This window comes from Varanus komodoensis, unplaced genomic scaffold (assembly GCF_004798865.1).
Source record: "Varanus komodoensis strain SLA01 unplaced genomic scaffold, ASM479886v1 scaffold50, whole genome shotgun sequence".
NCBI classification, from domain to species: domain Eukaryota; kingdom Metazoa; phylum Chordata; class Lepidosauria; order Squamata; family Varanidae; genus Varanus; species Varanus komodoensis.
Window position 1 is genome coordinate 3,176,727 of NW_025336088.1, and position 16,594 is coordinate 3,193,320.

General features: G+C 43.4%; 1 protein-coding gene across 1 annotated transcript in view; it reads left to right on the plus strand.

Moving 5' to 3' along the window:
* The first annotated feature begins 1,656 nt into the window (after window positions 1-1,656).
* ERBB2 (erb-b2 receptor tyrosine kinase 2) overlaps window positions 1,657-16,594 on the plus strand; it is a 64,574-nt gene continuing 49,636 nt past the window's right edge. The window contains exon 1 of the mRNA XM_044447121.1: window positions 1,657-1,904. Coding sequence (XP_044303056.1) covers window positions 1,823-1,904 — 82 coding nt within the window. The 5' untranslated portion in view covers window positions 1,657-1,822. The remainder of the gene's footprint in view (window positions 1,905-16,594) is intronic.

The following is a 16,594-nucleotide window of genomic DNA, read 5'->3' on the forward strand; positions in this document are numbered from 1 at the left end:
TATTTAAGAAATACAATATTTATGTTTTGCCTTACACAAATTATATCTTTCACTTTCAACATATTTATTTATTTAAAAGCTTTTATGTTCCATCCTTCACCAAGTCTCAGGTGGCAACCCTAAATATATGTGCCTGAAAGGACTGGCAAATTTGTAAAAAACAAAGTTCCCATATTAAGAAATAAGGCATATGAAAATAAATTGGAAAATTTAAAGGAACATCCTGTTCAAATGGACAGTAAAATCAAACATTCCTATGTTAAAATGCTCACACAGAAACTAAGACAGGTTTTTATCCGGCACTTGAATGATTATGCCAAGAGCGTGGATGAGCCTTCCTAGGAGGGCGTTGCCAAGGCCAAGAGCCACCACCAAAAAGGCTCTCCAGACATCGTCTGTGGGTGGGCAGTGGGATAATATCAACTGATTATCTCAGTGGAAAGATGGGTTGACATGGAAGGAAGAAATATTAAGTATGTAAATTACTTTGAATTCATTCTGCTCTCATGTTCACTTATTACTATTTTGCAGAACCTGAGCCTTGGGCTGAACCTAAACCCAGGGCTGAACCCAGGGCTGAACCCAAACTACTGTATTCCTCTTCCCCTGTTGTACCCATTTAAGATCAATATCTCAAGTACCAATTTGCTGGTCTCCAGGTACATTTTATAGACCCATGATGTATAATATATGTCTGTCATTTTTTAGAAAGGCTGCAAGCTTTAACAGGTCTGGGCTGCAGTGCTGCATCCATTTAACCAGCAGAAATTTCCATGGAGCTGCACAGAAGTAATTTCTCAGCAGGCATGGCAGGACTGACTAATCAGCACATCGGACGGCAATCCTATATACACTTACATGAGCACCTCATTGAACTTACATCTGAGTGGGCATGTATAGGACTGTAGCATTAATTGCCCAAATGGTGATTGGCAGGGGCAAGCTTAATCTATGGAGTAGAGGGCTATGAACATAATTTGCACTGACGGTATGTTGACCTTTGTATATGTGTGAGAGATAAAATGGCAGAACAGTTTAAAGAATAAGTGTAGTAGCTTTTCTTCAGTATATATTAGGAGCTTCCTGCTTCCTTCATTCTTTCAGAAGGATAGGTTCGAGGTTTTGGTTTTGGAAACTCGAGGTTCTGGAAATCTAAATGTATTTATATTAAATAATCAAGATAAATCTCTGGCCTTTCAACCAGTTAATCAACTAAAAGTTAATTATCTGACTCCTTGTCAAATAGCCATTTCTTTTCTCCACCTCACTCAAACTTTATAGACTTCTCTGCTCCCCACCCTTCTCCAAATACCATTATTCAATAGCAAGTGCATATATGTAATATTACAAATATTTTTTGATGATCCTTCCATCTGTTTGTCCTTTCAAGGCCAGACCCCTGAAAAACGGAAGGTCTCCAAATCGCTCAAGAAGAAGAGAAAGTTCTATCTTCAGTAGCAAGGAGGCACAAGAAAAAAGTTTAAAAAGTTTACTCCCCCGTTTATTTCCCACGAGGCAGAGAATGCCTTTGACGTGCTCCAACGGAGAACTCGTTTGCCACTCCCGAGGGAGCCGGAATCCTTTCCGGGGGCGCGCTTAGCGCGTTCACGAGGCCAGAGAGAGAGGGAGCGAGAGGAGGTGGCGGCTTTTTTTTTTTTTTTTTTTTTAAGGAAGTAAAGAAGGTTGAAAAGTTGGTTGTGAAGGAAAGTGGGAAGAAATATTGCGGCAACAAGCCGGGCACGTTTTCCGAGCTTGTTGCAGGAAACAAAAACTTCCCTCTTCCTGGACGAAATTATGAGCTGGGATTTGCAATGAAAAAACAATGGGGGCCTTTCTTAGCCCCTGCTGGTTTTGCACGGGGATCTTCTTCGTTTTTGTCTGGCCAGGAATCTGGAGTACAGAAGGTGGGTCTGCATTCTTATGTCGGTATTATTTTTATTATTATTTTTAATTGATTGAGGAAGGCAACGGGGGGCGTAGGAAGGGGGGTGTCTTTTACCAATTTGGGAAGCCAAAGAAGTGGCTCCGGTTGGAAAACATCGCACGACACAGAGAAAAACTTCGTGTACAGCTTCTTGCTTCTGTGTGCGTGGATAAAAATATTGATCTGATGTCAGCACAAAGCCAAGTCAGGGGAGAGGAGAAAAAAATCTGGTTATTTCGATTGTTGAACACTGCGGGGGTTGTGACCGGTGGATCTTGGAAAGGGGGTCAGATCTGCTTCCCGTTGAAATTGACCGCTCTGAGCGGGTTCGCTGAGATTACACGTTCAAGATCAGCAAAACGAAAATCGTTCTGGAAGGATTCTCTTCCCTTGAACATGTCGCGTATCCCCCTCCCTTTGTAGCCCTCGTCCCAAATCGCGCTGGTCAGAAATTATTGCCTTTTCAGCCCCGCCCTTGCGGGACGTGTTTTGCATGGGCCAGCGAACAAATCTAATCCGTAGTAGCGAATATAGTAGTTATTCTGCTTAATATTCAGTTATTTGAGGTTTATAATGGGTGGTCCTTTTTTCCGTGCGACTCTCTTTATTTCAAGTGTAATGTTTGGATTGTGTTGTGAGGCTTGAGTGTGGTTAAGCTTTGTAAGGAGGAGGGAAGAGAAAGTGCCAGACTTCAGGACTCTAGCGCCTTTCATAGCAAAACAATAAATAAAAAGTTTGCCTTCTGACTTAAATTCTAATGGATCGCCACTGTGCATTAAGCTTTCAAAGTTTTAAAAAGGCAAGCTCTGGATCTCTTTACCCATCGAGGCATGACAATGCGCCCGATGAGATCAATGGGACTGATTCTCAGATTGACTAATATTGACTACTAAGATCGCCGCCTTAGTTGCAACTTTAGTTGAGCAGCCCTGGAATCTACTGGACTTCTACCACTGGAAATTTAGTAATGGCCCATTTCCTTCTACCTGCCCAGAAGCTATTCCATGCAACTGTATATTTCACCTTCACAAACATGCATAAAGAGAAAAGGGGTATCCATTGGGATGCTTTAATCCTCACTTCTCTGTGGAGCTTCTGTCATTTTCATGCTGAATCCTTAAATGCAGGGCTAGTCAACAGCTCTGGGCAATAAGATATCTTCATGTGGATTTGTTTGTTTGTTTTTCCTGAGTTCAAGCTACAAGGAAATGGGGAGGGTAAAGGCTGTTTTTCAGAACAGAGTTCAGTTGAGCCAGGTTAATAACACACAGAGGATATTATATGCAGTCCAGGCAGCTTCCCTGTATATTAAATCTAAACAGATTCTTTTAAAGGGACATTAGAAAAGCATTGTCAGATTCTCCAAGACTGGGAGAAAGGAGCTTGGCAGCTAATGGCTGGTGCCTCCTGGGTCAGGGGATCAAGTTTGGTGGGATAAAAGGGACATAAGAAGTTACAGTTATGTTATCAAACCCATCCAGCTCACTGTTGTCAGCAAGTTTTCCCTGACACATAGCCCTTCAGGTGTGTTGGACTACATTCCCCATAATCCCAGGGATGGAAGCTGAGTGCATTTGGATGGGCAGCTGGTTGGGAAGAGCTGCTCTGCATTGACTGGCAGAAGCTTTTCACAGTTTCAGGCAGGGTTTTAGCCACCCTGTAATGTTTGTCCTTCTCTGGAGTTGAGACCCTGAGTAGAAGTAAAAATCCTGAAATGTTCATGCTCTGAGATCCTGGAGCTCTAATTTCAAGTCTGAGTAAATGAGTGGATTGAGCTCTTCCTACTGTAGATGGATTTCAGTGCAGTGGTGAGACATTTAAGTGGTGCCCATTTTAGGGAACAACTCCCTGGTAGCAAGTCCATTTTGAGGCTCAATTCAAAGTGCACAGATACTCATAAATTGGCGGTTGTTCTTGCTTTGGAGCAGGGATGGGCAAAAAGAGGCCAACCTCCAGATGTTGATCTGAAATTGACATAGTTCTTCACCTTTGGCTATTCTGGCTAGGGCTGATGGGGGGTGTAGTCTGACCACATCTGAAAGTGTATATGTAACCCCCCGCTTGGTATGAAGTATTTAAAGGAGAATTTATTTGTCTCATTTCTTTGTCCCTGTGTTGTAACTTCTTCTAAGGATGCCTGTGCCTTCTGGGGGTGTTACAAGGGCAAGCAGAGTTTTATTTCACTTACTACATTTCTGTACAGGACAGTAACCAATGTATCTGGGCAGTTTCCAAATATTGTTGGAGTTGGGGACTTCTCAGTAGCATGAGTACCTTTCTATGGTACTCTCTAACCTGGGAAGTCCCTTCAGCAACTGTACTTCTCTGTTTTTGGAGATAGGTGAATTCCTTTTTAGAAGTATCTTCTGCTAAATTTTAGCTGTTATCAAGTGCTGGTTAATGCAATGAATTCTTTACTGCTTTTATGGCTGAAGTTTAATTGTTTTGCAATGCAAATTAACATTTTTTCATATATTTTGGAAGCTTTTACAAGAGTCCCTTGAGTTAGATGTCAGGATGAAGATATCTCCTACTACACTCCATTGAGCAAGCTTGCACATAATAACAAATTCTGGCAATAAACCATGTGGGTTGGTTGTTATGTAAACAACCCATGGTGAATCTGACAGATGATCACACTCACCATAGCTTGTTTGTCCCCCTTCTGCCCCTTGGTCCTCCTATAGACATCTCAGAGGACCCCATGGTAGGACAAACTTGTCACCCCCTTCCTGCTGCAATCACAACTTTCTGTCCCTTTACCCATTTCCCAGAGATTGTGAAGTCCGGCTTGACACCCAGCTTTGGCAAACTTTGTTTTGACAACCACAGACAATCCCTTCAGATTGCCCAAGGAGCACCTTGGAGGAGCTGTCAGTGGTTGGCAAACTTCTTTTATTATTTTTGCACAGAAAATTGTATTCCTTATTTTTTAAAAAATGCTGCATTTGTGGGAGTACACTTACATGACTGCTGAAATTCGGGGCTTCAGTTGGGCAATGCGGGGAAGTATTTGTGCAGGTACCAACTAAGAACCCCAAGAGAGTCCAAGTAGGCCTCTTCTGTAGCCACCACAATCCATTTCTCCATTGCTTCCTATCTATTACAGCTGCCTCATTATGATTGGCCCACTTAGGCTTTTCTGTGGGTTCTCCTTTCCCCTCCTAATTGTATCTCCATCTTGTTCAAGCTTCCTAACCAGTTGATTAACCAATTAGGATTGATTCCTAACCAATCTAGTCCCCAGATATGTTTTTAAACATGAAACACTTCAATTGCAGTTCCTTTCTTTTCCCTCTGTGTATTTTCCCCTGTTTCAGAAAGTAAACAGGGTGATGCGCACAGCACTCAGCAGAAAGAAACAAAGTAAGTGATGCTTGGAAGCTATGGGTGGTAGAGAGTGGATGCTTGGAACAGTCTCTTCTGTTGCCACTCTTTCCATAGGACTCTATGGCGTCTTTTTACCTTAAAAAAAAACAAAAACGGAGCTCCTGGGTCCAAACATCATGACAGACAATCGTGCAAAACAGGAACCATTTAAGAGACCCCTATTTCTTGTTATGACTTTCAGACCCAAAACAAGCTGTGGTGATATACCATGACTGAGCCCAAACAACATTACAAGCCACATTGATTAAAAAAAAAAAAAACACTACAATTGCTTGTCATCTCATGTGAACCCTGTCAGTTTATACTGATAATGGTATGTAATACATTTGGTTCACTCGACATCCCATATTCAGTGCTGAATGAGTTGGGTCCACTATCTATTTTCATGCATATAAACCATCAAACAACTGGCTTGAACAGAAACCTCTTACTGGCTGGGATCACATGATTACCAGTAAAAGAAGCTATGGTGGCTTCCCTGTCGTGGAACTTTGCAATCCTGCCATAAGCAAGATTTTATGGCAAAGTTCATAGGAGGTGGTAGCTTCAAACCTGCCCAGAATCCTACAAGACGTGGATTTGGGGTGGTCTGGAAGGAGGCTCTACCATGTGTTTAGATGACATGGCAACATACATGGTGTGTGACCAGTTTGTATGGGTATGGGGAAAAAAGAAGCCACTGTGACTTCTTTTCCCAGTGAACATGTGAATCCAGGCTCTACCTTTCTGGTTGTCCATAATCAGTCATTCAGCAAGGATTTCAGTATGAACAAATGAAATCTTGCTCATTTATACCATCAACAGTTTCAGTTCAAAAACCGCCAGAAGCTGTATTTGGATTCTTCATAGTCCTATTTTCAAGTTGCACTTTTATTAACATTATTATTTTTAATTGACTCCTGTATGGTTACAGAGGTACAATAGTACAAACTTAGCTTTATAGTTAGGAAACTTGTTCCTCACCCCAAACCCCCAAAACAACAACCAGCACACACACACACACACACACACACACACACACACACACACACACACATGTAGCTTGCTGTTTCTGAAAGAAGTGCTTATAGGAATTTGCAAAGTTTACTGTATTACTTTGAGCATGAGGATTGAAATGCAATGAAATGTGGTTAGCACCATCCAGATCAATAATCTAGAGAGGCCTTTCATCACCTGGATGGAAAAGGTGATCTCACGTTTAGAACACTCATGTGGTAAAGCCCTCAGTGGGGTGTATAATTTCAGGTTGCATAGGAAGCTGTCAGTGCTCCACTAGGTCCAGTATTTAGTCTGGCAGGCAGTAGTTCTTTAGGGTTTCAGGCAGAGGTGTTCCATGAGTTATCTGACCCAGTATACCTGGGACTTCAGGTATGCAAAGCAAATGCTCTACCATGTGTATGTCATGTGCTTTAGTGCTCTCTCCATCAAAAACTCCATGCTTCTGAGAAAGGCTAGCATGGTAGGGGAAGTGTTTCAGCCTTTTTTTTTTTTTTTTTGCATTCTGCTTGGGGGTTTTTGTTTGTTTTAACAGATAACTTTAATTTTTTACAGGAAGTTGGAAGGCTTAACATGCACCCCCACTTGCTCTCTGCTACCTACAATCCCGGAAGTTTCGTACCATGTGCTTTCCCCGAACATAAATGGCTGAACATGAATGGTGAAACATGCTTTCCCTGAACAAGAATGACTCTGTTTGATCATTCGTACTCCACCTCTAGGTTGTAATTTCTCTGTTGCTATTGAGGAAGCACCAGCCAGCAAGACTATGTTAGGCCTGAGCGCAGGTTTCCTAGAATGGATGCCATATGATGGCATTGTCCTTGAAAAGACAACAGTTGCTCTAATCTGAAACATGTAGTTTGTGAGGAAGAGGAGGATGAGGATCAAAAGATATTAAAAATGTAATTCTAGATTTTCAAAACTTAATGTGATCAGTAAGAATTCAGTAGGGTGTAACATAACACAAGAAGAGCTTTGCTGAATTAGAACAAGGCTTCATATATAGCTCAGGATCTTGTTTCTAACAGTGGAAATCTAGATTCTTCTGGGGAGCCCACAGGCAGGGTTTGCGAGCAGGAGCCGGTCCCTGCTGTTTTGGTCTTGGCCACTGGTATTCAGAGACATTCTGCCTCTAAATTAGGCCTGTTGGGTTTATTCATGTATATTGTCCATTAACAGGTCTACTTTAAAGCTCTCTAAACCAGTAGCCATCATATCCTGTGGCAGTGAATTCTATATGTTAATTATGAAATGTGTGTCTTTCCCAAATCTAAGGCTGTTTAGTCTCTTTGAATTATCTAACAACATACCCAGACTTATCTCTTCTAAAAATAGATTAGTAGTAGCTTCTGCATAACCTCAAGTGCCTGGTCCTCTTAATCTTGGGAGCTAAGCAGAGTCAAGGCTGGTGGAAATCTGGATGGGGGACTTAAAATGGTATAGAAATATAGGTGGTATAGAAATGTAATGTAAAAATAATGCTACAAATGCCCACAAACAGGGCTCCTTGGAGTCCAAAAAGCCACCTTTGTGACCGTTCCTTCCATCACGTCTCCATGACTATCCTGGTCAGGCAGGGATGAGACGGGAGCGAGCAAGCAGCTAGCAAAGTTTAGGTTACAAGGAGGGTGCAGAAGGCAGTCTGAGTCTGAACAGTCAACAAGATAGGCTGTTGGGGTCAAAAGCAAAGCCTGAAGACAATTCAAGCACAGGTAGAGAGTTCAGTAAACAGCTTCTTGAGCTCCACCCAAAGCTCAGCTGCTGATCAGCCGAGGCACCCTGGAAGAGGTCCAACTCATCAGGAGAGCCTTGTTTGTGTGTTGCCCTTTCCTTATAAGGGACTGTTTTATAAGTGGCACTTTTTCTCCTGACCATCCCCTTTGCCTGTATCTTAAGAACTGGGCATTTCCAGGGGCTAGAAGGTAGTTCAACATGCACCCCGAGATCAGAAAGGAAGCCTTCCACCATTTGAGCAGAGCAAATCTCTCCCCCAGGAACCCACTGTCTTCTTGATCAGCCCCAGGTTTCCCTCCTACAGCTTGTCCCCTTGGTGCATTTGGCTCAGAGGGCTTTTGATAAGGATTCCTCTAGGGAGACATGACACAACACATTCCTATGTATGTCTACTGTTGGGACAATTTAGATAAATCCTGGCGGAAAAACATTGCTTATACGTGCCTTTGTGTTATAAAACCAAACCTGCACTCTTTCTCAAAAGCACCAGCTTTCCAAGCCAAGTCACTGTTTAATATTGCTGTTGCCTTAAGAAAATGGCTCTTCTTCTCCCCTCTAGCTGTAAGCCAGATCAGACAGGCCATTTGGTTGAATGCACAATCACAGCTACAATGTTGCTGCATAGCCTCTGCAGGAATTCACAGTTTACCAGGAAGTATTTATTTTGCCAGCCCAGAGTGCTTCATGCGCCCTACCCAATCAGAAAGGGGCTGATCCATTACTCAGGGTCTGAGTCTTCCTGAAAACAGAATGCAACAGATGAGTTTATGTGTTCATGAATGGTTTCTCAATAGCCTGAATTTACGTGTCTAAGCAGACCTGGAGATGGATTCAAGTTTCTGGAATTTACTCTACTGAAATGTCAATACCCTGCAATTAGAAATATTGTCACTTGTATGTTTGGTTGATCTTCTTATCTGTTCTGTATATGATGACCTCATAATTTCATTGTAATATCTGCATTCATTATAATATCTGTCATCAATTGCTCAGAACCTGTGTACGTGATATAAAATGCTCTGTGCTTGTATTGAAACCTCGCAGTTGAGTTTGCCTCTGCCTGGTAATGCATTATTGTGAGTAAAACCTGCAGGGAACCTGGGCTTGTTCAATAAAGCAGTGGAGGTGCGAACGTTTGATCTTTCCCACGAACCTGAGTTTTTATTTCCTCCTCACAAATTGAAAACCGAGATTCTGTCACTACTCAGGAGTGAGTTTTACTTCTAGTTAAGTGTGCATAGCATTGCAGCCCTGAGGGTAGTTACTTGCAGCCATAAATGTTGTCTGAAGCTTGCTGCCCTTCAGTTGCCCTTCAAATTTATTACCTTTGTACCATTTTGACTGAGCCAGCCTTTTATCTCTGGAGAACTAGAGTATGTGTATAGGACTGGAGTGAAAATAATGGTTTCAAAAAGTGTTGGTTAGGTTTTTAATTTAGGCCAGTTTGTGCATCATATGGAGCACATTGATTCTTCCCTGCAGCTTGGCCAAATTAGATCTAATCTATTCTTTCTCCTCTCCCAAGTTTAAATGCTTAAAGGTGATCTTCAGTTGGTCCAAAGATCAAACTTCAATTAAGAGCGGTGATATTTTAGGCAGGGAAGCAAAATTTGATGATATTTTCTAGAACGTTAGAAAATTTCTAATTTGGGAAGTGACATTAACAACATGCTCTAAGTTATACAGAGGGGACCACTCTTATTGCTATGGTTCTTTGTTTTGTTGCATGTTATTCTTTTTCTTTTGTACTATGAAGCTCAAAAGCCATTTGAAACTATTTTTTATCCCTTCAACTCAGTCATTTTTAATCTTGCTTAAGAATATAGCATACGACTTCATAATTGTGCTGCTCTGGTTTTCGCTCATTATACTTTTGATTTACTCAAGACTGAGCATCTGGAGACATGGAAGTGTGCATTTGTGCAGGATTGGGGTGAATCATCCCAATTCTCTCAAAAAGTCCACACTGAGACATCATGAAATCAGTCTTAAAAGCATTTAAATGAGACATGTCTACATCTGCCAGTAGAATTTGGTGTGATTTGAAAGCAAGTATATGAATGAGACCTGAGTGAGGAATCTAGGTGACAGCATGATTGTGACCAGGCAGCTCCTAAACTGTGGCTATTCCATTTATTTATATGGAACATTTATTTATATAAGCTTTTATATGCCATTCAATTTTACTGCACTAGCCCTGGCCTACTTTACAGGGTTGTTTAAGGATTACTGAGAAGATATTTGAACAAAAGCCTTTGATTTTCAAGGTGTACGCCCAGACATCACAAAAGCTAGTGGCAGTCTGAGAGACCCCTATGAAACCTCTCATCAGTGGGGTAGGAATGGGTCCTGGGCTGAAATTCTCCCCAGCGCTTTGACAGATTGCTCGTGTTCTGGCAGCACTGCCCCAGTCAGAGCAAGTTACAGTTTCAGGGCTGGGGGAAAAAGAAATAAAGGAGGTCCCTTTCCTGCTTTTTCTGAGCAGGACACACAAGTTTGTTTTGAAATTCTTGCATCCAGAAGCCTCCGTCTTGACACATTCATGACAGAGTGTACACATGGTTTGGTACACTTTTTGAGTTGAGACCCTTATATTGCACATTTTTAAAAAGTGTGGAAACTGAAGAATGACTGTTGCGGTCTGGGAAATATGAATTGAATCAGTTCTCTTCAAAGTGCAGGCCTAATTGTGCATTTCTAATACTGCCTCTTAGCATTTGAACAGATGGACACTGAACACAGCAATGTTAACATTTAGAGCAATTTCAAACATGCAACTGGCCGAGCTTCCCTAAATTAATACTGAGAATTCTGTTAGCCATACCCAGAAATATCCCATTTGCTAAACATTAGATTGAACTTAGGCTATGAGAAAGGTTCAGTATGAACTTGTGCGCTTTGGTAAATGGTGGCAGAGAAAAGAGATGAGGCCCTCGCTCAGAACAGGGGGCATCTGTAGGAAAGTGGTAAGCAGCAGCAGAATGAGTCAAGAGTTTGGGGGAGTTGCCACCCGATTGTTCAATCTCCCTTCTTTCCAGTTTAGTTGGGACATTACCCTGGGGCATGCAAACTGCTCAGGCCTAGCTTGTTGCCAAGGTGACCTTCAAGCTTCTGTGAGAACCAAGATCCCCTTGCTTGGCGCACCCCCCCCCCCCCTTTTTTTCCCTTGCAGCTGCTGTTAAATATTAAACCCTTTAATGGTTTTTCAGGGCAAACAAGAAGCTCTTTGCCTCCCCTCTCCCCAACAATGCAGTAGTCCTCCCACCCTTTCTTAAAGGTAGACATTCCTGGTCAGATGTAAGCGTTGTTACCATGCCCCAGACTCAGAAGGATTGTCTTTTACAATGTCCCCGAAAGAGGAAAAGGGAGAAAAGGCAACTGGTGTTCCAAGCCAAATGGCAAACTCTGAATGATGAGCATTCTGTCCACAAGCAGTTCCAATGCACCATCCAAGAAGTGCCTCTCAGGTCCCCTGTAAAACCACTGAAGATCCTCCATGTTTATGCCATGTCATGTGCAGTCCAAAAATGCAACCCTTCTGAGAACCTTGTACAGCACTACATGGGCTCTTGGGACACACTTGTTTTGACAGCATGCCATTTTGGAGGGCCCCATAAATGATTGCTGTGCTAAGTAATTGTTGCACCTGGAATAGTGTTTCCTATTGCTGATGTTGATCTTGTCTTGTTTTATTAAAAAAAGCTGTACAATCTTCATCCACAAAGGGTTCACTGGGGAAATGGAATATTCCATGGGTTAGACACTTCTGCTAAAGTATTAAAGAAAAAGTCCAAGTGTTAAGAATGAGAGCTTGATTTGGCAAATTTTACTCAGTCCTCTGCTAGATGGAGTCACTGGGGCAGTGAGTGTGAGCTTGGGTGCACACCGAGGGATTGTGGAGGACACGAAAGCCTGGAGGAATAGTTCATGGATTCGTGATGGGTCGGGCATGACTTTGCGACTAAACAACTCAGGCTTCTAATTAGCCACTTGCCTAGTCTTTGTGATGAATTAATTTCCCCTCTGGGTGATCTCCTACTATTTTGGGCACTGAGTATGTAGTTGCCATGGCTTTGTTCATGCTGTACCATGTTCCTCTGTTAGCGTTCTTCACAGGATTCATGGCCCAAGCTTGGGAGACCAAGAGATCACTGTTGGTGCTACGCTTTGATGGCTTTCCTTTTGGCTCCCTCTTAGCAGTGTGTTTTGGGGGCATTGTGTGGTCAGGCGAATGGAGTTCTGAAAGGGATACCAACACTCAGGTTTAGATGAATATGGATTCCTGCAAGCAGCTCGACATGAGAGAAACTCTTCTGAGAAGTCAGCTGATTTTTATTGCAGAAACCAGCAGCGCTGAATTTGTTAACTGTTTATAACTGGAATGCGGCTGCTGCTGAGAAACATTGGCATTCATCTGTCACTATTTGAATGTTTGAACCGCTTCATGGCATTCTTTGTTTATCCTTACAAGCGTTACAGTAGACTGGTATTATTATCACCCGTTCCTCATATGGCAGAAGCTCAGGATGAGAGAATAAGTGAATTTTGCAAACATTCAGTAGCAAAGAAGGACGCTATGGGCAGGTTCCCTTGACTGACAGGCAATGGTGATTTTTAGCCTTTCTTAGTCAGTTGTGTTATCCAAACCCTGTCATGGGATTTCTGTATGGTACGTTTGGTTTTGAGAAAACACGAGCAGAAACAATGGCCTGTTCTATGGTTTCTTGGAATCAGGATTGCTTGTTGTGTTGTCTGAACCAGAAAACACCATAGAAGTCCTGTTGCTGCTCTTGCCAGGCTGCTAACTAGAGAGCAACACTGGCAGCTGCCATTTGCAGTTACTGTTCAAAGAGTCCGTTCTTCCTGCCTTAAAGATCTTTGTGGCAGACGGAGGCAATCAGCAGTTGGCCCTGGGAAAAGAGCAGTGCTGTTCAGGCGATTCCTTCTCTGCTGCTTCCACATGAACAGGAGCAGTAGGAATCTGGTGAGCAGCAATGCCCAGTTGGGAGCTGCACACTACAGCGCATCTCCTCATGGTGCCCCTTTGCACATGCTAGAGTGAAGCTCCTCACACCACTCCTTGCAAGCCAGTGGCAGACACCACTGTGCAAAAGAACAACACTGCTCTTTTGAGTACTTTGCTCAACTGATTCCCTGCACAAACCAGAGTGAAGCAACTCACACGTGCAACAGCTGGTGGCAGTGATGAAGGGGAGGCAGCACTGGTCCCACCTTTTTTGCTCTGGTTTGCCAAAGAGGCATTCCCAAACTGTCTCCCATGAAGCAGGCACTGGGCTTGCAAGAAGCAGTGCAAGCTTCTGGCAAGCCAGAGGAAGAAAGGGGAACAGTGGGGGAATTTGCTGTGGTACACAGCCCCCAAGTGGGCACTGCTTCCCAGCTGAGTTTCTCCTGCTGCGGGCTTGTGAGATGCTTCACTGGTGTGTGCAAAGGCGCAGAGGGGTGATCAGTTGAGCAGCACTGTTCCTTCCTGCCGTGCTGCCCAGTGAATCCGTTCCCCATCATTTTTCCTGAGCATGGATTGGGCAACCCCGCTCCTCAAGCTATCCCCTCGAGAGCTGAAAGGGAGAGTGCCTGACCATTTGCTTTCTTTGCTGCTGCACTTCGGGGTATGAGTCCTGTTTCTGCAGAGGAGACTGCTTGACAGCTGCAGTCAGCTCATAATTATGGCCATCAGAGTGAGGAGCCTCATTCCTCCCATGGTACCTCCTGGGATACCACCTGGAAGACTGAGAGAAAAGAAAATGGCAGATGGAAAGAGATCTTTCAGGCACATCCATGGTACACTGTGCATGGTGGAAACCACATGGTATTGTTTGTGGGATGTATGTACCTAGTTTATGACTGGGTTCTTCTGATGCAAGAACCCAGTAGGGTTATAAGCCACAGTAGGCTGCTGTGTTGAGTGAATCTGGAATGGGTTTAGCAGAGTGGCTTATTTTGGGGGTATTAGCCACTTCAACAACCCATGGCTTGTGGCTGGGTTTGTTTGACCCTGTGGTGACCTGGCACCTGCAGGCTACCCCATCTGAGGGTGCAAGTTTTGTGCAGCTGTGCCCACCAGTACAGGCTACAGTTCTCCCTCCCTCTTTCCCTCTCTAGCAGGCTCAGATGAATCTTCCGAGGCACAGTTCTTTTATTAAAACTTTACAGGTTCCAAAACACTATAAGTCAAAGTAGCATTTTCCTTGCCGTGAGCATCTGCCTGTGGAAAGAGCTGAATCCAAACTGAGACGTTCCCTCCTTCCCCGCTTTCACTAAAACCTCTGATACCATTCTCAGGATGGCTCTTGCTCCTTGAGGGTTACATGGTAGGAACACCAAACATTTTGTAATTGGTCTTCTTGCTTCACCTATCATCTCCTGTCTGGGCCAAACAGTCCCTCCTCCATTGCCTCCCTGCAGCTCTGAAGAGCGTCCTTGCTTTTCCAAGGAAGGCTGGTTCTCTTACTCTGTCTGGGAATTTTCCCCAGGTGACCTTGACATTGCCAAGTCACCTCCCCATCATTGCCCTTCTGATTCCTCCTCAGAATCAGGCAGATCTAGCTGAGCAGGCTGTAATATGTGAGAGCTGGGCGCCTTCTCCACATCACTGACGGTAAAGCAGACGCAGTCACTTTAGGTCCCAGGCGCTCAGTCCCTGGAGAGCAACTGGCCAGAGTTCCCACTGGAGTCCCTTGTGTTGCAATTCTTTGTTGCAATTCTTTGTTGCACTGTCACAGCATAGTGTGACCCCCCCCCCCAAAACATGGCATGCTTCTTGTAGGCCTCCTCCAAGCAACAATCTGGGTGTTGGTGAAAGCAGGATAAAAGATTTATTAAGGATTTAGGAAAAAGTACCGAATGGGGAAAAAGTCGATTGGCACACACCAGGAAGTAATTTAAAGAGGCAAATCAGTCTTGGTGCATGAGCAATAAGCAGTTCAGAGTAGGAAATTGTGGCAAAGAAAAAAAATGTGTCTAGCTGGAACACCTCTGTGCTAGGCTACCTACCTGTTTCCTTGAAGACAAAGGAAACAGGTAGGTCCATGGCAAAGTTCTCCTGGTGCCTGTATCAGGTCTTCCTCGCTTTGGGTTGGGGAAAAACTACACTGAGGCACAAGATGTTCCCCCCCAAAAGACCAGGGATCATGTAGAAAAAGGTATTAAGGGACCTACCCCCTCAGTTCCCCCAGGGGTTTTTTTTTGGGGGGGGTGATCATATGTTCCAAGAGTCTCCTCAGTCTTGCAAGTGTCCCTGAGATAATAGCACCTCAGGGAGCTGCAAAACGTGGGCATGGTGCGGGGATTCCCATTCATGGGAGTGAGGCTTGACAGTTCCCCTGAACTGTCAAAATCAGACATCCATTTTTCAACTGGTACTTTGAATGAATTAAATTCTGTTTTGACAAAAAAAGTGTATAGGTTTACTTGATTTATACTTATGCATTGCTCTGGGAAAAAAGAAATTGTGCAGTCATTTCAAAACCATTCCAGAGTTCCGAGTTTGAAAGATACCAAACTCATGCTCCTATCAGTGAGTAATCCCCTCTGTTTTGAATGTTTCCCTGATGCAGCAGAGGATTCTTTGAGGGGCAGCTCATGGATGCCCACTTAGGGATCGTAAAAGCCAATTTCCACTCCACTCCCCCCACAAAAAAAAATTGTAAAGGGAAAAGTCAAGCCATAGTGAGCTGAGAAATCAAGCTCATGGTGGTGGCTGGAAGGAGGGAAACCCTCCTGAAAAAACCATCTGTCTGTACCCATGTGGCTCGAATACAAGTTCTGGTGAATTTGTAAAAGCAAACTTTATGATGCTTTTTATCTCTTCTGAAGTTACAACATGGTTTAGAGCATATAGGCTGGATTCTTCTACACTTCGAGTTACCCTGAGGAATATCTCTTAATCACCTACTTATCAGTGCTCAGTGCTTACACCACCATGCCGCTTCATTCAAGTTTCTGATCTTGAGCAAGTCACCTGTTTCTGCCTATACCAGTGTCTTGTTTTTACAGAGGTGGATGAGCCAAATGCCTTTGGGAAGCTTAGCAAGGCACATGGGCAACCATTTTCTCCTTTGTCCCTAGCAGCTAGTGCTCAGAGGTATATTGTCTGTGAACCTGGAGGATTGATTTAGTTAATATGGCTTATTGTGAGGCATCTACTGGTAGAACTGGAGTACAGTGGGTGGAACTGCAAGAAAATAGTTGTAACTTACAGTCAGGGGATGTGTTTGCCTTGATTTTTGGGGGATGGCCTTTGACCCATGCAAGATGCATTAATAGTGGTAGGGGGATTTTTTGGAGTGGGTGATATAAGCACCATCTCTTGACTGTGGGCAATATGGTATAGCTGGAGGATTTTCCTTTTCATCAGAAAAACAACAGCTTGTAAAAAATGAAATTAAAATGTAAAAGTTCTTTTTTTTCCCCTTTAAAAGTATGTGTTGGTAGAGGTGTACCCCATACTGGATCTTGCTGCTGTATGAGCAAAATAAACAAAACCCCTCCCCACAAAATACCCCAAACCAATGTTAACCATAACACAAT